The sequence below is a fragment of the Aspergillus wentii genome (assembly GCF_001890725.1).
Source record: "Aspergillus wentii DTO 134E9 unplaced genomic scaffold ASPWEscaffold_4, whole genome shotgun sequence".
NCBI lineage: Eukaryota > Fungi > Ascomycota > Eurotiomycetes > Eurotiales > Aspergillaceae > Aspergillus > Aspergillus wentii.
The window spans coordinates 606,851-627,100 of NW_024467835.1; the positions used below are offsets into that span (position 1 = coordinate 606,851).

General features: G+C 47.7%; 10 protein-coding genes across 10 annotated transcripts; 3 read left to right on the forward strand and 7 right to left on the reverse strand.

Moving 5' to 3' along the window:
- Positions 1–144: 144 nt before the first annotated feature.
- On the reverse strand, positions 145–1,053 carry ASPWEDRAFT_27550 (uncharacterized protein; the record flags this gene model as incomplete). The annotated part of the gene is made up of 1 exon (XM_040833007.1): positions 145–1,053. One exon carries the CDS (start codon positions 1,051–1,053, stop codon positions 145–147), a length of 909 nt encoding a protein of 302 aa, XP_040688533.1.
- A 1,029-nt stretch (positions 1,054–2,082) lies between these two features.
- On the reverse strand, positions 2,083–3,946 carry ASPWEDRAFT_51110 (Zn(II)2Cys6 transcription factor; the record flags this gene model as incomplete). Its single annotated transcript, XM_040837547.1, has 3 exons — positions 2,083–2,952; positions 3,006–3,149; positions 3,206–3,946. 3 exons carry the CDS (start codon positions 3,944–3,946, stop codon positions 2,083–2,085), a joined length of 1,755 nt encoding a protein of 584 aa, XP_040688534.1.
- Positions 3,947–4,295: 349 nt separating this feature from the next.
- ASPWEDRAFT_182996 (uncharacterized protein) lies at positions 4,296–5,626 on the forward strand. The gene is made up of 3 exons (XM_040831964.1): positions 4,296–4,442; positions 4,511–4,869; positions 4,940–5,626. Exons 2-3 carry the CDS (start codon positions 4,592–4,594, stop codon positions 5,487–5,489), a joined length of 828 nt encoding a protein of 275 aa, XP_040688535.1. The 5' UTR covers positions 4,296–4,442; positions 4,511–4,591; the 3' UTR covers positions 5,490–5,626.
- Positions 5,627–5,869: 243 nt separating this feature from the next.
- Positions 5,870–6,558, reverse strand: ASPWEDRAFT_171696 (uncharacterized protein; the record flags this gene model as incomplete). Its single annotated transcript, XM_040830823.1, has 2 exons — positions 5,870–6,112; positions 6,172–6,558. The coding sequence occupies 2 exons, from the start codon at positions 6,556–6,558 to the stop codon at positions 5,870–5,872; spliced, it is 630 nt and encodes a 209-aa protein (XP_040688536.1).
- A 1,275-nt stretch (positions 6,559–7,833) lies between these two features.
- On the reverse strand, positions 7,834–11,756 carry ASPWEDRAFT_171697 (uncharacterized protein; the record flags this gene model as incomplete). Its single annotated transcript, XM_040830824.1, has 6 exons — positions 7,834–7,998; positions 8,059–10,103; positions 10,153–10,227; positions 10,468–10,960; positions 11,013–11,108; positions 11,169–11,756. The coding sequence occupies 6 exons, from the start codon at positions 11,754–11,756 to the stop codon at positions 7,834–7,836; spliced, it is 3,462 nt and encodes a 1,153-aa protein (XP_040688537.1).
- Positions 11,757–12,668: 912 nt separating this feature from the next.
- On the reverse strand, positions 12,669–13,615 carry ASPWEDRAFT_182998 (uncharacterized protein; the record flags this gene model as incomplete). The annotated part of the gene is made up of 2 exons (XM_040831965.1): positions 12,669–13,432; positions 13,495–13,615. 2 exons carry the CDS (start codon positions 13,613–13,615, stop codon positions 12,744–12,746), a joined length of 810 nt encoding a protein of 269 aa, XP_040688538.1. The 3' UTR covers positions 12,669–12,743.
- Positions 13,616–14,347: 732 nt separating this feature from the next.
- ASPWEDRAFT_27556 (uncharacterized protein) lies at positions 14,348–14,692 on the forward strand (the record flags this gene model as incomplete). The annotated part of the gene is made up of 1 exon (XM_040833008.1): positions 14,348–14,692. The coding sequence occupies one exon, from the start codon at positions 14,348–14,350 to the stop codon at positions 14,690–14,692; it is 345 nt and encodes a 114-aa protein (XP_040688539.1).
- Positions 14,693–15,482: 790 nt separating this feature from the next.
- On the forward strand, positions 15,483–16,304 carry ASPWEDRAFT_27557 (nucleotide diphosphatase; the record flags this gene model as incomplete). The annotated part of the gene is made up of 1 exon (XM_040833009.1): positions 15,483–16,304. The coding sequence occupies one exon, from the start codon at positions 15,483–15,485 to the stop codon at positions 16,302–16,304; it is 822 nt and encodes a 273-aa protein (XP_040688540.1).
- A 1,019-nt stretch (positions 16,305–17,323) lies between these two features.
- Positions 17,324–18,328, reverse strand: ASPWEDRAFT_27558 (CybS family protein; the record flags this gene model as incomplete). The annotated part of the gene is made up of 5 exons (XM_040833010.1): positions 17,324–17,489; positions 17,557–17,676; positions 17,754–17,820; positions 17,986–18,003; positions 18,178–18,328. The coding sequence occupies 5 exons, from the start codon at positions 18,326–18,328 to the stop codon at positions 17,324–17,326; spliced, it is 522 nt and encodes a 173-aa protein (XP_040688541.1).
- Positions 18,329–19,059: 731 nt separating this feature from the next.
- Positions 19,060–20,097, reverse strand: ASPWEDRAFT_111145 (MDR family NADP-dependent oxidoreductase; the record flags this gene model as incomplete). The annotated part of the gene is made up of 1 exon (XM_040828225.1): positions 19,060–20,097. One exon carries the CDS (start codon positions 20,095–20,097, stop codon positions 19,060–19,062), a length of 1,038 nt encoding a protein of 345 aa, XP_040688542.1.
- Positions 20,098–20,250: the final 153 nt, after the last annotated feature.

The following is a 20,250-nucleotide window of genomic DNA, read 5'->3' on the forward strand; positions in this document are numbered from 1 at the left end:
CAAAAATCTTAATGTCCAGGTCATACGGAATCGTGAAGCAAAAATAAACCCGGGAACTCCATATGTACACCGCACTCCAGGCAAAGACCTCGGGCATATTACCCAAAAACAAAAACAAAAAGTATACTGAGTCGTAACAATAGATTAACGGAACGCGTCACGTTTGTCATATCGCTTATTGACAGCGCCCAGGACGCATTTCAGTATCCCGTCTGCACTCAGTGTCTGGCCCCTCCCCCCTTTCCAGGGCACTGTGTCGACAATGTCTCGCAGTTTCTCATTGCGTGTTTTCTTGCCCAGCTCATCATCCAGCTCTTGCAGATATGAGCGAGCACCTTCATCATCCCCAATCTGGAAGAACTGGATCCCAACCTGCCATGGCTCAGCTTCGTACATATCCAGTTTCTTAGCCACGCTGGCAATGACGACCTCCGCATCATCTGTAAACGCGCCATCCGTGACGACGATGATGTTGAGCGGCTTTACAAACAACGTCTTGTCCTTCAACTCCCCATTGTCATCTGTCGCAACTGCCATTCTCCCCATACGACGCACATATGGCCGCAGGATCTGATTCAGTCGATTTCCGACTGGGGTAGCCCCATGCGGTTCCACGCTGTTGAAGATCTCCTGCACGTCTGCGGCTGTCGTGATGTTATTGTACGCACCTGTGGTGTCGCTGGTGGACGCTCGTCGATGATTCAAGAAGTAAATGTCAATCCCATCGCTGTCGTACTGGGTACAGATGGGCGCGATAGCCGAGAGGGCATCCTCGGCCTCCTTCCATCGTCGACCCTTCATGCTGGAGCTATCATCTACCACGAAGACGGTATCAAACTGTCCCAGGAAAGCGTAAGGGGAGTCCCCTCCAGTTGAAATCCCTGAAGCCGGAGGAGGCTGGGCGGAGTAAGGTGGGGGAGACCACAAATTGCGAGCTTGGACATTGGGAGCCTGCTTCTGGAATCCTTTTCCTAATTCACGCGGATGATTGGGGAACATGAAGTCCTGGGAAACGGATCCATTGTCTCTCATTTTCGAATGTCGATGACCCATGGTGTTGATGTTCTGATGATACTGTTTTGATCGATAAAGCAGGAGTAGAGTTGAATGTGGATCTCTGCAGAGGCGATATTGACAGCTTGAAGATGGTGATCTGTCTAGAAAAGGAATGGTGATGGCAAAAAAGCTTCTTGCAATGTATGATGCGTATCATATGCAATTGATACAAGAAATTGGTTCTTAGGGCAGAAACCACACTTCAGAAAAGTATATAATAGTTCAATCCCTTCATCTGAACCCATATACCATCTATATATTCATTATATCATCAAGAACCCAAACCAACATACTAAACCTACTGTGGGTAATGGCCAAGGCAGAGAGCCAAGGCAGAAAATCGTATTCTCCAAAACCATACTCATCATGACTACTCCGTACATCCAAGGGAATAACACTTAGTGTAACCCCACCTAATCCACACCATAACCTATGAAACATTTTACACGCGACAAAATTTGATGAAAAAAGAGGCTGAATCCTGCCCTACGGGGTCTCAACTACCCCGAACCCCCCCTATTCGCATTCACTGCCACTATGTAGTATGCAGGCGATAAGGCTGTACGGGGCACAGGAAGAAAAATGAATAAATTATATCTTATAGTGGGGTGATTGATTGCATAAGACAGGGTTTTCTTACAGGGGTGGAGATAGGGAGATGTTGGGTGGTTCTAGAATTGCAATCGTAACTCTGGCAAGGCGGAGTTGTATGCACAGCCCTGGCCCATTCCGTATTGGCAATGGATGCGAGCGAACAGTAAGGCATTTTTTGCATGGTTCGGGGCCTGACTGCCTGAGTGGCATGGCATGTGTGCATTTACTGCCTTGCCAGGCTATGGTGATAATGGCGTAATTTGTATGATGGATGCAATGCAAATTCATTTCAATGTAGTAGACTCTCATCATTCGTGACATGTGTGCCGGTGGCTTAAATCCAAACGCCAACATATACCCAACCCAACCTTGTGTACTGTGTTATATACGCCCATGGCTTATGAACAGCCATTACATAGAAAAAAAATAAAATCAAAAATCCAATGGTGAGGTCTGCTGACCCAAAATTTCCGTCAGTTCGTCGCTTCTCAGTACATCCTCGATAAACAGGCTGTCTTCCTGGTCGGTTTTATCGAAAAACCCCTTTGCCGTCCTGACTATATCCACCACGGCGAAGGCCTGGTTAATACCCATGGTGTGTCCTATGGCCTTCAAACAGCCTATCACCCATTTGCGAAGCGGGTGATTCTTTGCTTCGGACGCCGCGGCTATGAATAGCGGCCATTGAATGACGAGACCGCCAATATAGCTCTCATTGTCAGGGACAAATGATTCCTCGGAGTCGTTTGGCGCGCCCGCACCAAAGTGGAACGGAATGGTGGCGCAGATATCAATGGCCATTTGCCGGGCCGTTACGCGAAGGCTGCTCATGTGGCTTTTGAGCTCGGTGGACCATCCCGTAGCTGACTTGGAAGAGAGTTTTCCGAGGCAGTTCAGAATGATTTCGCAGTTTAGAATGCGAGCGCAGCGGTACTGATTCCATACATTGCTTACCCGGAAGTCGCGGTAGCTGTGGTATTGGTTGCCATAAGGATGTATTCCACGGCACTGACTCCAGGAATCTAACAATGTAGTGTCAAGTAAATCATAATGGAATATGGGAGGCAAACAAGCCAACCAAGCTACCAAATCAGCTTCAATCGCATAAGCAAGTGGGAGTATTTCTGAATTATCAGTGAGGATTTTCAATTTGATATCAGCGCGAAGGTTTGATATTCTGATAACGATCTTTATCAGACGGTCTCCATATGCTTGGGTCTGTGGTCGGAGAAACATTGCTACCCGTGAGCATTCAACAAGGCTTTCAGGCACATGAGAGTCTCTTTGTAGGCAACTAATGATCTGTTGCATGTCAGGTCGAGTCCCGAAGAAACCAACTTCCAAGCGATACTTACTATTTGATATCTTAACTGAACGAAAAGGTTTAGCCCAGTTGGAGTCTGGAGCTGCTCTACTCCACGCAGCTCCAGTAGTCCAACGGCGCCACGAATGTGGTTGGTCCAGTTTTCTATACTTCGTACAGAACTATTTACAATGAGCTAAAATACCCCGGGTCAGTTTATAATAAACCATATCCACATGTCGAGAAACTTACTTCGAATATGGCAAGTAAAAGAACCGAAGCGAGTGTTGGATTGCTTTTGGCCTCCACATCATTTGATACAGCTGCAGCCATATGCTCCAATGCGGAGCCATACTCCTTCTCTGCGACTAGCTCCAATGACGGCGACTTTCTAGTACGCGATAACAATGCGGTTCCAACCGCAACAATGCTTGACTTCATGGCTCGCTGACTTGGAGAGCCTCGGGTTTGGGTGAGTATTTCATACCCATTCTCCACCATCCAGAATGAACCTGGCCATATATTATGCCGGAAAAAGAAGCCAACTGCATCATTATCTGTCGGGGTATAAGATGGCTCAGTTCCAAATGAAGGTGATGTTGGCTGCCGCCACCGATAATGCTGCTGAGCTAGCTGCAGTAGTTGGGAGTCGTCCTTGGGGTCGGAAAATATAACACTCCCCGCTGACGTGTTTGCTTCTGACAGCGAACTATCCCCACTTGGGCATACCGTGCGAGCACTCCCAACTGGGGAGGGAGCGCGAGATGTTTTCTTCGATGTCTTGGGGCTTCGACCTGGTGGGCTTGCCTTCTTTGCTTTTCGGACAACATCCTGGCTTTCATCTCGGAACATTAAAGATAATGCGTCTCGGTAGCCGGGACATGCACGCTGGGTTCTTATACATTGCGAACAGCTTGGCCTAGCTTGGTCACATCGAATCTTCCTTGATCGGCATGATTCGCACCCTTTGCTTGGCTTCCCACAATAGACCATAGCGCCAGACCTGTCACCAGTATTGTAGATCGGGGAAAGGATCTAGCATAAAAATGTTACCAAGTACTCCGTAGTTTCCCCACGGTTTGAGTGTCGATGAACTGTATCAATAATCGGATGTGACTTCAACCTCCATCATCGGTCGGTAAGTGTAAATTCATTAATGCCAGTGTTGGGGAAATGGAGGCGCTTCGTTCTGGCCCCCAATCATTGAGGCGCAGATATCACGAGACCAGAGACGCCCACGTTGGCAGATAAGGGCGCTTTAGATGGCGCTAACCGCATTCGGTGACCAGTGCGAAAAGCTTCATCTGTGGACTCGAAGACATGCAGTGGACCGTTTGACATCCACGATTCCATGCTTGGTGTTGCTTAACCAAGGATGGTTCCTGGATTATCGTGCCAGTCTATAATCGATCGACTCTTCAGCCACCCACAGCCTCTGCTAGTGGATAAGATGTGCTCCAATATGGCGCCAAACACCATGCACAACAACGTAGGTGTTGGGGGAAAAAAAATCTATGATCTATTTTTACAAAGTCTGACTGGAGTGATGATGCTCAGCTATATAATCCCGATTGATTCCATCCCAAGTTGGCTTCATTACAACACATCACAACATCTTCTTTACAATACTTCGCAGTCATGGGTCTCAGCTATAGTCACGGCATCTCCGTTCTGGAGTTGATCATATACCTTCCATCTTTCTTTCTTGCAGCATTTCTAGTCTTTCGGCATGGTTTGAAGACGAATGCCGGCGCTCTATTCCTCGTCATCTTTACATTAGTTCGCATCATCGGTGCATGCTGCGATCTTGCGACTATCAGCCATGCCTCAACCGGTTTATACCAAGCAACCGCGATTTGCAGCTCTATTGGACTCTCTCCCTTGATTATGGCCTGCAGTGGCCTTTTATCTCGAGCGTAAGTAGATCTTCCGTTACCTTGCTGATATATAATATGGAGAACGTCGCTAACACCCTGGTCCATATAGCAACGAGTCAATCAAACGAAAAGGCGGTTCCCCCATCAACGAAGTCTTCTTCACAGCACTTCGCATCTTGACCATCGTCGGCCTGATCCTCTGTATCGTGGCATTGTCTCGCGGCCTGACCGTCGAATCGCTACAACACCCCGACGTAAAGATCAAAATCGGCATGATCCTTTTCCTCGTCGCTTGGGCGATGTTGTGTTTCCTCCTTGCCATCTTGACTCTTCATCGCTCCCAGATTGAGAAGGGCGAACACCGCTTACTGCTGGCCGTGGCTATCTCGGCCGTGCTCATCCTCGTGCGTCTCATCTATTCGATGTTGGCTTGGTTCTTGGCAAACTCGACTTTCAATATCTTGAATGGAAACATGACAGTGCAGCTGGTTATGTCGGTCCTGGAAGAATTTGGTGTCGTCATTGTTTGCATTGCGGTTGGTTTGACACTACGAGTTGGCGCGCCTATTGAGGAAGAAAAAATACAGCACGCTCCCTTGGCCCCGGAGGGTCCTGGGTACTGGAGAAATAACGTGACATTGGAGGCCCAGAGATATTGACGAGTACGGCATGTTTGCATTGAATGATACCTTATAGACTGTTTTGATTTTTATGATTTTCGTATTAGTTATGAAGGGAACGATATGGGATTTAGTAATACTATATGACTCTATCAGCCAATACTACTATATATCATTGACACTTATCGCTACTAGCACAATTATAGCTTGGTTTACTAGGATATGATAACCATGCACAATGAATGGTAGTTTATTCAAACCGCTCCACAACGCAATATGCAAATAGCTATGGGAAGAAAGAATAAAGCCTTAGTAGCCCAAGCAGAGAAAGGAAGAACCAATAAAGTCAGGTAGACTGAGAAAAGCCAAAGCCCAACAAGTCTTTTACCCAAACCTTGGTTCACAAATAAAAGACACATCTATTGGTAGCCACTGTTGCTACTGCTGACGATTGTCCAAGAGAACTGACTTCCCGAGTTTCTGCTTTTTTCCTCAACCTGGTCATCCTTTTTTCCTGGGACGAACTCGGGGGCATCTCCACGAAGCTGAGAAGTTGGAGAACTAGCATTGTCGTTGGCGCTTGCCTCACTCGCAACTTTCAAGCTCTCCATTCTTCTGATCGTATCATGGATAGTAGGATCAAAACGGGGTGATTCGTACTCCTGCAGGAAAAGAAAATGGTCAGTTTAGGGCATCAACAGAACAGGGGACATCCACGTACCTGCTGCTGACCTGCGTAGCGGAACTGCTCCAGAAACAGTCTGTTCTGGTGCTCCTGCTCGGATTCAATCGGGCGTGGAGGAAGTGGGGGCATGGGCATAACGTTCGCGTTCATCTCATTCTGGGGTTGGTATCCCATGAAGGCTGGGCCAGGTCCCAGATGACAAGCAGGGTACGTTGGAAAAGTGCTGGGAAAGTTGAAAGCATGGTTCTGGAGGTTATTTGGCGTTGGAAGTCTTCCACCGTGAGCTGGGTTTCCTGTGAAAGGAAGGTAGGCGAGGTTTCCAACGGTGCGATCCATGTCCTGTATGAAAATCGAGGGCACGTGGTTTCTCTTTCTCCATGATCTTTTCTCATTCTGGGGATTATTCACGGCCATGTTCGTCATGTTGGAGAAGACGTTGCCCTGTTGCGATGCATTCGTTAGCCAAGTTGTGTGGTGATGATGGGTTGAGTGTTTTGGATCAGGGGAAAGGACTCTCTTCTCAAGGAGGAAAGCGCAGAAAACGAACCTGATAAGAGCCAGACTGGCTTCTCTGGCTATTCTTGCGATATTTCCCCATGACTGGCAAGTTGGAGACGAAGTGTGGGTAACAAGAGGGGAGTTGTATTCTTAAGGAAGTCTGGAGTTGAAAAGATCGAGAAGAGTGATACTTGTAAACAAACTTGACGAGTGGGTTTCAACGTCAGCAGAGCCCACCATATATGCAATATCTTTCTTTCGGACTGACTGTGTGTAATCAAAAGGAGAGACGCAGATTCTCAAGGGCTTAAAGCAGATATCCTGAGTGTTGCTTATTTAGAGTCTCAGAGTGACAAAGACAAAGACGCACGACAAAGGCCTTGGCCTATTTAGCTTGAAACCAGAAGAACAGCATTGAAGAAACCCAGGATCGACAATATAGAAAGATGCTGCAGCTAAAAATAATCCATTGTAGTTTTCCTTTGGGGCACTTTGAAATGATCTGGATTGTGGAAAACTACAGCTTTGAATCTCGCGAATGTTCAATATCATTCATTGCCTTGGTTGCTAGATTATCTACCTATGGTATGGTACTATCTTCTCTCGTTCGCTCCTTTTTCGTTTTTCTGTTTTTCGACATAAAATCCATAATCATGAGCCCATTCAACCATTCAACCATTCAGTCGTCACTCATACAAAAACTTTTTTTTTCTCGTTTTCTTTTTTTGTATTGTTTTTGGGTTGTTTGGAGGTTTTCGGAATGACAAAAGAAAGACAAAGGAAAAGGTGACACAAGGAGAGATACTCAAGACAAATTGCACTCTGACAAGTGCCGTCACAGCCAAAGTAGACTTAAGAAACGACCAAAGGGGGTTGGTTTCTTTTTTTTTTGGTTGAGTTTCTTTTTTTGATCTTTTTTTGGTAATTTTTGTAAGATGAAATGAGAGGAGAACAAAGAACTGGAAGGAAAGACTGATTTAAAGAAACAAAGGAAATGATAAAGATGCAGTAAAAAGGAAAAAGGGAACGAGGTAGAGAATCAACTCCAGAGGGAGGAAAGTGCAAAAGAAGAAAAGATCTCGAAGGAGGACAACTCGAAATGTCTCTCAGAATTGGCTGACGATTTGTTGAGATTGCAGTGAGCTTCGCTTCACTTCACTAATGACGTGAAAGTGAGTCCAAATAAATCTCTTGAGGCACTTATTCTTCGTCAATCTGCATTTGCACCTGCGAAAAGTATTCGAACAGGGCATTTTCGGCGATGGCCTTGTCAGCTTTCTTCTTATTGAGCAATGCCTCGGCCTCGGTAGCCTCCTTGTCTACACTGTTGTAGTTGCTCATCTGCTGCTGCAGAGACAAAGCCAACTGAGATGTATGTCAGCTAATGATCAAAAAGCAAAGTGATGCTCAGAAGGAGCTCCTTACCCGAAGATACTTTTCTCTCTTGGCTGGCGTCACTTCATCTCGGGCTTTGTTACAAAGAGATTCAATGCACCGGCGGATGTTAATGACATTCTTCTCTTCTGAATCGGATGGCTTGCCATCATCCTGTGTGCCATTCTTCTGGCCGATTAGGGCACCCGGCTTCTCAATCACCCCAGAACTTGTTTGGTTTGCATTCTTCTGGATTGGAATAGGTGCCGAAATGACACGCTTCTGAGGTCGTCCCGCACGCTGTGGGCTACCATTGGAAGCTGCGACTAAATGGGCCCTACGGCTCCGTGTATCTTGGCCTCCCTGGACTGAGCTTTTGGAGCTGATAGTAACCGCGGCTTTGGTGCGCGTTGCTTGCGTTGGCCGTGCAAAGGATGGGGTGCGGTCCTCTGGCAGGATTCGGGCACTAAGTGGTGCTGGAATGGATGATAAAGACGAAGCTGGAGTCGGAACGAGGACAGGCGACAAATCATCCGAGCTTTTAGGGTTAGGCGAATTCTTGTTCCAACCAACTCCGTCGGATAACTTGGAATATTTGGTCTTTGTCTTGGGACCAATCTTAGCCGAATCAATCTTCTCATTTGGAGTTCTCGCACGCTTTGTGCTGCTGGCAGTCTGGTCTTTGCTCGCAGCACTGGCAGGCTCAACGCTCTCATCTTTCTTCCCGCGCCCCTTCTCCGCACCACTCTTGGTTTTGGAGAAAATGTTTCGGAAACTGTCAAGCATTCGAGTGCTTTTGGAGTCAGGAAGCCTGACAACGTGCAAATTTTGAACTGCCTGTTCTTTATCAGGATTCTCCTCAACAATGTCGTCAAATGTGACGTTTCTTCTAAGGTAAGATGCATCCTTGAGTTGTGCTTCATCGGGGCCCGTAGGTACACAATCCGACTCAGAATGCATTGAGAAATCCGAGATAGCCTGCAATGACGAAGAACGCGGTGGGTGCGGCTTAAGAGATGCTGTGCTCTCAGCGGTACCTGGGGCTGACTGGACTAAGACACCAGATCCAGAAGAATGGTCTTCATCCTGTGATATGTCTCTCATGGGCGTGGCTGGGTCCACAGCTTTAACTTCAGAGGACGAGTTTCCATTGCTATCAGCACCAATATTCATCCAGGCCTTTGGAATAGGAGGGGGTGTGCTCTTAGACTCCGGGTTCTCAGAGCTTCCAGAAAAAAGGTTGGCAGGACTAGGTCTGGTGCTAAGAGGCTTGCGCGGTATCGATAGCTCTCGGCCGCTGAAGTCTCTCTTCGGCATGTGTTCGATAGAGACCTGGGGTCTGCAGAAGTTGCGTGTGACTGGAGGATGATCGGGAGAACTCTCATCTTCCTTTGAATTTGAGCTTTCTCCAACGGGATGGCTCGCAAGACCGCTTGGCTGCGTCAGAGACTTAGGCAAGGCTTTCCCCACCACATATCGAACGGACGATGATGGCGATCTCTGTGTCACCATTGCAGTCTTGACACGGCTGTCCTCTGCCCCCATGATAATGTTTTCGGCACTGGCCGCAACCCTCAGTGTGGGCCCATAGCCAGTCTGTCCAGATCTATGGAACAGGCGAGTGCGATATTCTCCAGTAAATACAGTTGAAGGGCGCTGTAAATCTTCTTCGTGATCATCCAGGTCCCAGCTGCTCACGGAGGACGAAGATGAACTGGCCGGCTCTTTTGCTGGCTCCTGGATGGACTCCGGAACCGCGGGGTTGTTTGTCTCTACAGGACGTGGACGGGGACCGAGAGGTTTTTCAATGACCCTCATTCCCCCAGCGAACCTTTCACTTGGAGTGTTCTGAGGCGTAGCCAGTTGTTCAGCGCTGTGTCTACGAACAGCAACTGGGATTGAGCTGCGGTGCTCTGACGCGACTCGTGCCTCCTTTTGCGAAGTAGCAAACCCTCCATGGCTTTGCTTCTGAGCAGGAACTCGAGGGATCCGAGAGCCTCCGCTGCTGTCGCGGGATCTCTTTGGTATTTTGATAGCAGATGGCGTTTGCTCTGCTTCTGTTTCTGTTTGAGACAAACAGTCATTGTGGGCGTCTTCTTGCCATGGGTCAGTTGAATTCCTTGAAAGAGACTGTCAAACACGTACCTTTTTCAGCTGACGCGTTCGCTGGGGTGGATGGCAGGCTGGAATTCTGATCACCAGCGGCGTTTTTGACAGTTTCTATGAAAGATGCACGTTAGCGTTTTATGATCCAGTGGAAGAGACTTGTTTTTAAAGTCCCACAGGAAGGTGCAAGCTCTATAGGCAGCATCCTCAGCACTGCAGGTGAGAAGAAGCTTGACTCCCCTGTGGTGAGACTTTACTTTTCTACACGATAGGGCTATATTCTTTGAGGAAGATAACAGTCTGGAGCTTGCAGTATTTCTCAAGTTCGTAGGGTTGGGATATAGGTCAAGTTACCTTTCTGAGAGGAGACGCTGGCGCTCGCTTCCTGGTCCTCGACGTTCTCAGGATCCATGAAAGGATCAAGTGCCGGGGAATCGGGAAATTGAGACATCTTGGGCGTCAAATTAACGTTCCAAGGAGTGATGGTGACCTCAGAAGAGGTAGGGGAAGGTAGGTCTTGGGGATTTTCGTCTGTAAATGGTTGTGTTTGGAGGTTCTGAAGGTGGTTGTCAGGAGGGAAAAACGAGGGGGGATCAGTGTGGGTGGGCTCCTGGGCAACCTCGTCTGAAAAAGGATTTGCGTCACGTATAAGAGCCGCCCACTCTTGGAAGGGTACGATTGAGGCACGAAGCGAGCAGTCCTCGTCGAAATTCACTGGCTCTGCCCCTTGACCAGAACTAGCACCCGGAGAAAAGGTCGACTCAGACCCATCAGAGTCCGCAAGTCTTTCACTGTACATTGAAAGCGCTGAAAGCCTTCGACGATCATCCATGCTCACGCTTTCCATCTGCTGCATGTAAGTACAAACTCCAATGCTTCCTTCAAGGATGTCAACTTACACCCATGATTGACAAAGGCCTTCTCCTAGGCTTGGGCAAGTTGTCGTACAATACCGATGCCCTTCTTACTTCCTTCAAACGATATAGTGGCTTATACTGAAAGCAGCCTAATTATCAGTCTTCTTCATGCCATAGAGAAACTGGAATTTGACAAACCTCAACTTCCAAAGCCTTCTTCTCTTCCTCGACTCGCATAGCCCTGAGACACCCGTTCATCTGCTTGACCATTTTCATTTTCATGAAATGGTCGACAGCACCCTTCCATTTCGTCTTGAATCCCGGGTGCTTCAAGGCTTTGAGGATCCTCTTAGGTCTTGACTCCTTTACATCAACCTTTCGTCTTCTCACTCTGGTTGGGGTAATTCCCATTATGGTTGGGATCTTTTTGCCATATCGCTTAAGAGGTCGACGGTATTCTACCGGTTTTATCTCTTCAGTATTCGACACGGACATAAATCTTGGGCCATCCTGTACCTGATTCGATTTAGCCCTGTGGTCCTGGGGGGGTCCGAAAGGATGCAGTAACCGGGGTGGTTTTTCGTCCTCAGGCACAGACGTGGAGGTGCTTCTTTTCTTGACATTAGGAACTGAACCTTTATTCTTCAGATTGGGTGCAGAAGGTTTGCTCTTTATTTCTGGCAACCGTGGTAACCTTGGATTCGACAAGGGAGGACCAGAGAGAGTTCGATTCTTCAAGTTTGGGGCAGACTTTTTACTTTTCACAGGCTTGTCTTTTCCCTTCATTGTATATAAGCACTCTCACTGGCTTCAGGGGAAGTATTAGGAGTGGCTCTTCAGATATCCTCTTTGTGGAGGCGTCGTTACTCTGAAGAGAGCTGAACTGTCGACGCCGGTCATCACTGTGATATCGCAGCAAACATAGGAAACTTGGGTCTTACATGGATATAGATAAAAGGTTTATGCAGAGATATTCCAAATCCAATCCTTCCTATCCTGGAGTTCAGTAGAGTGAGCCCTCAAGGCTGATAAAGGGGAGCTCTTTCATCAAAACACTGTCGATATGGGATAGAATCCAAAAGACAATCATGTGCCATGAATCAAGACAATAAGATAAACATATCAAGAGGATAGAATCACCAAAGAATAAAGAGAAAGTAGGATTCTTTACAAAGGGAAGAAGAGGAAAGGATGATTCATTTTTTCAAAACAGTTCAGAGTGCGAAAGCAGACAAAGGCGCCCTTCACTGGTGCTACAGATATAGGCACGCTAAGCGAGGCGATTCCCAATTGGGAACCCAGGTCTGTGAAAGAGGGAGCCCGCCTTCTCTTACTGTCATGTTTGCCTAGAAGGGCATTTTTCTGGGTGAAAAATAGGGTCTAGATGCTTTGGGAATGAGATATGGGTTGAAAATTAGTCTTGAAGGCTATCTAGATGTATACTGTTCTTGGATTGTACATATATCAAGAAGAGGTTTGTTATGTCCTCGAAAGCGTTGGGCTTGGGCAGGTCGTGGTATGCCTTTTCTCTGGTATCAAGGGTCACTCCCATTGAAAATAGATCATAATCTTTTGTCCATAAGGCTGGTTATCCGAATTAGTGACTACGTAGAAGGGCTTCAGATAGAGGTAACATACGAAGATATCCGAGCGGCTGTCTGGCTCACAGATGAAGAATGTTTATACTACATGGAACAGATGTTTTGGTCAGAATCGAATCATTAGGTGAATTAGAAATTTATCTCAAAATCAAGATGCCTTCATTAGCCATTATTACTCCAGTTCCTCCACTTCAACGCGATGCCCACGTTTCCTCTTTCCGGTGCTGTGGCTTGAGGACGAGGACTGCACATAAACCTCTTCGCCAGCTCCATCATCGCGCCACTCATTAATTTCCCATTCTACCCTTGTTGCCCGGTCATCACTAACGCCTACACCTCGTCTGGATTTCAGCAGACGACCCAACCGACTTCCATCAACCATCTCCTCAAACCACGGGATACCACCAGCAGTGCCATGTCTGTATCTTCGGGAAATGCTCGGTTCGTTTCCAAACGATGGCACGACTACTGAAGAACGAGGGGGAGATGAAGATGCAGGGATTCTGGTGACAGACCCTGCTGGTTCGACCTCCGGGGCTTCCTCGTCCTCCTCTTCCTCTTCTTCGTCCGACGATTCAGGGAGGAGGTTCAGATATTCCAGCGCCCGTTGATCATCACCATAGAGGCTTCCAACCGTCACCGACATGTATTCCGATTCCTCCTGGGGATCTTCAGTCCAGTATGTAAGAGGTGTCCCGCAGAATCCGCAGAAGATGCGTTTCGTGTGTGGCGCGTGGTGGGGGGTAAAGATACGACGGATGCTGCTATGAGTTTCATCCGGGAAAAAGGATCGAGTATGAGATTGGTACCAGTTCAAGGGAACTCGTAGCCATGCAGTTAGGGGGGTCCCATGAAATCTTCCTGTCAGGTAGTCAAGGCATTAGCAGGCATCAAAAGAGGGGTGGGGACCAGGAATGACGTACGGTTATCCCTACTGCTGTCGAAATAGATTTGAGCATGGTCTGATACATTGTTTGGGATTGTGATCCTATATTCATTACGACCGCATGAACAAGAACCACGAAGAGGTTCGAGGGTGGACATATTGGCAGTTGGTAAGTTGGTGGTGTGATGAGGGAGAGCAACCAAGAAATAAGAGATCTGGTTTAGAAGTATGAGATCATTGATCGAACTAGAACGTCAATCGAATCAATTGATCAAAAAGCTTGTCTCTGTGAGAGAAGAAGACAGGAGGAAGGGAGACAATGAAACACGAAGTTTCTCGGAGCAACTCCATCCAAGATCGAATTCTCGCTAGCAAGACCGAAATCCATCGAAGGGGAAGCTGGAAGAAAAGAAAGTTGGTGGCATTCGATGACGTGAAGATGCCAAGCCAGCGGATCCAGAGCTCTTGGCGACTCTCTTTTTTTCTCACTCCGCATGTGCCTGAGGCATCAAACGCCTCTTTCTTTCCCTTCGATCCGTAGTTTCGTCCGTCTCGGTTCCGTTTCTGCTTTGGGTCTTCATCCATCCATTCCCCTGGTTTTCAACCTGTCCAGGGGTTCGTGAGATTCCTCTGCTTTATTTTCTTCTTCTATCCCTTCTTTTTGTTCTTTAATTTCTTCGTGTTTCTGGTGTTTCTGTTTGTTGTTCCATTTTTCTCGGCATCACCTATCCAACAGCTCTGTCGCCGTGTGGAGGCGGCAACTACTATATACCAGCACATCCACTTTGGGTCGTATTAAAGCAAGGCAGTGAGACAATATGCCATCTGCGCAGCCACCTGCTTCTGCATCAAGTTCTTCCGAGCCATCATATTCTCCCGTTCCAGCCACAATGAATACCGAAGACGTCGACGATCGTTCTTCATCGACCCCAACTGCTTCTTCTAAGCATGCCGCATCTTCCACCCCCGTGCAGGACAAAGACAAGCCACGTCTTACCGAACAAGAAAAGAAAAACAACCATATCGCCTCGGAGCAGAAACGACGCGCTGCCATTCGGGAGGGATTTGATCGCCTTACAGAACTAGTTCCGGGCCTTGAGGGCCAAGGCCGAAGTGAGAGCATTGTGCTGAAGAAAACAGTGGACTTTATGCGTCTACAATTACAAGAACGACATGATCTTATCGCTGAGATCGAGAACAGAGGCGGTCGCATTGATGACTCTTTTCGACCCTGATAATAATGGCCTTTCTGGTGGTGCTGTGTGCAGTGTGCTGCCTGAAGCAACATGCCGAGGTTCGGGTTTGCCGCCTCCCTAGGCTTGCACTCCGATCGAACACCGAGGCCATAGTTACAACCTTTGCTTTTCTTTCTTCTTGGCCTCGTATCAGGGATGAAAATCCTTGTGCTTTGATAGGTTATCGTGTGCTACTGTTTCATCTTAATACTTTTCACCTGTTCTACCAGGCGTCCTGGATAAACTTGCATCAACTCGAGGGTCTTGGATGACCTGCAACTCTCAACACGTCATATACATAGCGGTATGACTTGCCTTATGATTATATTCGGCTCTTTCACATGGAGGAATGTTTTACTACAATATTTTCTGTTTTCGTTGGCAGGGAACTGGCGTTTGGATTTGGGGCGGGGGAACAGTTTGATCAGGGGCTGGTTGGATATACAGCTTTGAAAATCGCCATTTTCATTTTACATCTTTATTCACATAATAGCATTTTTACTGGATATTCTACACTTCTATGGATGTTATTCTTTTGCAATTTTGCCATGCCACTGACACTACCGGCGTACAACTGCAGCAATGCTCATGCTCATCACCCCACCAGGCCGCGTTATCAAATGATCTGCCAATGTTCACCGCCCCACCTATCATCACGTTTAAACTGCAGTCACTGAAGATCAACAAACGATCCCTCATTAGACTACGACCTATTTTATTCTCTCTTTTTATTCTCTATTGATTACTTGTCCCTATATATCAGAAACACCGGAATACACAAAACACCGAAATGTCCGAATCAAAAGAATCCCTCCTCGCCAAAGCGGAAAACATCGACCCCCCACCAGCCTATGATGCCAAACCAAACCCTCGAGCATCCCTCCCTCGACCACCACCCCTCGCCCTCCCCGTCCTCAATGAACTCCGCTCAAAGCGCGTTATCCTAGCCTCCTCCTCTCCCCGCCGTCGCCAGATCATGTCCCTCCTCGGCCTCCCCGCCATCGAAATCATCCCTTCAAACGCAGACGAAGACTTCCCCAAAACAATGGCTCCATTCGAATACGTCCTCGCCACAGCAACTAAGAAGGCGCAGGCAGTATACGGGAAGGAAATTGACAACGAGGAAAAGGGCGAACCGGGCTTGATTCTGGCGGCGGACACGGTCGTCGTGGATGTGTCGGACGGATCAATTCTCGAAAAACCCCGCTCCGAGGCGCATCACATCTCCATGCTCAAGTCGCTGCGCAACGTGCAGAATCATAAGGTTTACACGGCTGTTGTTGCGATGGCGCCGCTGGCGAGTGCGCGACAGCCTGGGTATGCGATTGAGTCGGCCGTTGAGGAAACATCGGTGCGGTTTGATAGCGAAGTCACGGATGAGTTGATCCTGGCATATGTACGAACAAGAGAAGGTGTGGATAAAGCCGGTGGATATGGAATACAAGGGTTAGGGTCGGTTCTTGTTGAGAGGATTGATGGGAGCTATGATAATGTTGTGGGGTTGCCGTTGAAGACGACATTGAAGGTTATTGAAAAGGTCATTCGCAGGGCGGATGATGATGATCAGTTGGATGGTGAAGCTGGTTTGTCAGAAGAAGAGGAAGAGGAGTAGAAATTATCATCATTATATCTTATTCTTAGGAAGTAGTCCTGCCACACCCCTACCGATCCATACACTTGATCCAGAGGGCTGGTATAGATCGATAGGGGTGTGGAAGGAGTACTACCCTCTATGTTTCATTCTTCGTTTATTTTCGCCCGGAAATAAGATAAAAGATGAAATAATAGGCATCCAAAAACTCTTATCACAACCACCGGCGACTAAGACCAATCTGCCTAAATCATACCCATACCAGAAAAGAGCCACCATGAACATACTTCCTCAAGAAAAGCTTATGTCAAAAAGACCAAAATTCCAAGCATCCTTCGTGCCCAGTATCAAGGGTTGCTGGCGATATTTGGGCATAGCTCAGGACTTAAGGGCACAACAAGAGGTTGCTAGGACAGTCTGTCAATTACGATCCAATCAAGGCTACTTGGATACCCACTTCTCTAAGCATAAGGATAAGCTTCAAGACTTCAAATGTGATATTGGGAAGTCTATCGACTCGTATAAAGTCAAGCCAACTGAGATACTTATATACTTGACTCGCATTTCCACATTAAAAACAGCCAACATTAGACAGGCTATCAAACGCCATCATGCCATCATGCCATCAATCAAGTCAAGAGTCTGACCATGGATCTGCCGTTGAATACCACGAGAACCATCAGACGGACTCTGAATCCACAGATACCTATGAATCCACTTCTTGATATAATGGCAACAATAGTGATATCGTTGATTAGTCTTCATCTAGTAAAGTTAACTATCAATTAAGTTCGTTTGTGCTAAAGTCTTTCACACGCAGTGTACATTTCTTTTTTCTTTCTTCTAAGAGAACAAATGAGACCACGTAGAATCACACCAGAAGAGTCGGTGGCTACACAGAACAAGATAACATATACATAGGCAGACGCCTGGGAAAATCCGACCAAACACACGAGTATAAAAGGAAAATGGGGGGGGTTAGAAAACGGACGAGAAGTTAAAACTCAAAAAAATGGAAAATGGTATTTTGTTGTGGCTTTTTATGCCTTCCACACCCGCTTGATGGTCTCTGTCAAACCAACGTCGTTGGTCTCCAATTCATACAGACCAACGGCGGTGGTGAGGGTGAAACCGCGCAGCAGCCAGCTGAAAATAGTCTTGGTCTTGGGGACACGCTTTCCGGGGAAGTAGTCGGTGATCGAGGCGCTGTGAAGGAAGTAAGTATACATTCGAATTTGATTGTCGCGGGGAAATGGGTCAGGTCGCAACATACTCGAATCCAACGTGGGAGTGAACGACGAGCAGGGAGCAAAGGATGGCGTCAGTGACGGGGTTGAGCGATCCAGCAGCGAAGGGAGCAATGGTGAGAGGAACAAGACCGACACAGACGGCTCTATAAAGGGCGAAAAAAGGGTTAATATATCCCGAATAATATCTCCGAAAAAGAACAAGCAGGTGATGTAAACGCACCTCTCGAAAACCCAGTGGTAGCTACCGTGCGAAGGGTGAGGCTCGGGAACAGGAGCAGGGTCGTTCACTGGTGAGATCCAAAGTCAATAATCCGTTTCCTTTCTTCATGGCTGGTTGATATGTCGCGGGTCATGGCTGTTCAGGTGTCGTCGCCCTGTCCAACCAAACATAACATTTGCGTGCTTCGTCTCGGATACAGCGGAGTAGGGGAAATAGCATTGGATTGACATACATGTTCCTTCAACAGTCTCTGTAAAAACAATATTGTTAGCATAAAGTCTGTCAGAACTTCCCCCCTCGTGACATTTTCGACCCCGGAAAAAAGCAACGGTTTTATCCATCCGCAACCCCCTCCATCCATCACCACCACACCGCGCAATTCCCATAACCCTCCAACAGCCGCAAAAGGGGGGTTCCAACTCACGAGGCAAAGGAGGCAGAATCTGCTTCTGGGCAGAGGCATGGAAAGCCACGGTCTGCGACACTCCGGCGGCATTTCTGCTAGCCAACGGCGATCGGAAGGCAGACAGGCAGGACTGCCTGAGCAGGGGGGTCTGGCGCGCAATCGAGGCCATGATGTGACGGTACTTCAACAAAGGGGCTGGATGCGACTGTCTTCTTCAAAAAAATACAACCTGCTCGTCGACGCTGGTGGATTGGATATAGGCGCGATGCAGAGTCGATGAAGTTCCAGTCAGGTTAAGTTGGAACCTCGGGAGTCCGACTCGGGATGCGGTCATCACATTACGGGCGACGTGATTGGTCGGTTGTCCTCCGCCCAGCCGAAAATGGCCGATGTTGGAATGGAGGCAAAACTGGAAGATTCAATTGCCGGTGGATGGTGTTAGTATTTGTTGATTGTATCAATATGATTAGTAGCTTGGTCATGCAGGTGATTATTTGAATCTTATTATTTGACATCTATCTTTATCTCTTGATTGGTTGATCTAAATCGTCCATCTTAAAGCTTTTATAGCTTCATCCCCGGAAATATATTTTTGGAGTCACGGAAGCCTTTATCCATCTATCTGAACAGAGATATCTCAATTCAATATTATGATGGCTTATTATGAATGATGCCCTAGCAGCTAGTATTATCTTCGCATCGAACTTGTTATCTACTTTTACTTCAATTTGCCAACCTACGTCAACATGAGGTAAGATGTCAACTGGATAACCGATTATCCTACGAGTACGCTTACAAATTCAACCGTTGATTTCAAAGCTTTCACCATGCATTGATTTCATTAGCGTCATGATATATTATCCAAACTATAAACAAAGCATCTTTGCCAGATTATCCAGATTAGAACTTCAGGACAGCCTTGCCCTTGTTCTTTCCGTAGAAGATACCAACCAGACCCTCGGCAGCGTTGTCAATGCCCTGGGTCTCGTGAATGAGATTCTTGAATGAACCCTCCTTGATCCACTTCTGCACATTCTCCTGGTGCTCCTTGGTGTACTTAGGAGCAAAACCGGGGTCACCGACGATGAATCCACGCATGTCAATACGCTTGACCAGCACGTTGTGGATGTTGGTGATCGGGTACGGGGCGGAGTTGTACTGGGAGATCAAGCCGCAGACGACGATACGGCCAAAGTTGTTGAGGGCATCAAGAGCAGCCTCGAGGTGCTCGCCACCGACGTTCTCGTAGTAGATGTCAATTCCGTTGGGGGCCAGACGGGCCAGGGCATCCTTGGGCTTCTCGTTCTTGTAGTTGAAGCCGCCGTCGAAGCCCAGGTCCTTGATAATGTAGTCCAGCTTCTCATCCGATCCAACACTGCCGATGACCTTGAGGCCCTCGTGCTTGGCCAGCTGGCCAACCAACTGGCCGACAGCACCGCTAGCTGCGGAGACAAAGATAGTCTCGCCCTTCTTGGGCTTTCCAATCTCGTAGAGCGACGAGTAGGCAGTGAGACCGGGCATACCCAGAGCACCCAAGAAAACACGGATGTCCTCAATTCCCAAAGGGTTCTCGAGGGGGCTGAGGACGACCACCTGCTCACCGTTCAGAGCAATGTACTCCTGGATGGGCACATGGCCGATGACGAGGTCACCTTCCTTGTAAGAAGCATTGTTGGAGCGGAGGACCTTGCAGATGCTGCGGCTGTCAATGGGCTTGTTGAGGGCGAAAGCGGGAGCATAGGACTTGGACTCGGCGTCGCGCATGCGGCCACGCATGTAGGGGTCGAAACTGGTGTAGAGGGACTGCAAGACAACACCGTTGGCGGGAGCAGGAGAGTTGGCATCGACGTCGGCAACATTCTCAATGGTGATATCCTGCCCGGGGACAGGGTATCCCTGGGGGATACTTTTGAAGAAGAGAGCCTTGTTTCCGGACATGATGTGATGATGCAATAGATGTGCAAGTGGGATGAAGGGTGAAGAAAGGATAATTGAGGGGTCAATGTGTCAAATATTCCACGAGGGATTGAGTGTTTAAATACTGTTCAGCCAAGGAGAAAAGTCCTACTGCAACTAAGGGGGGTGCGTGCG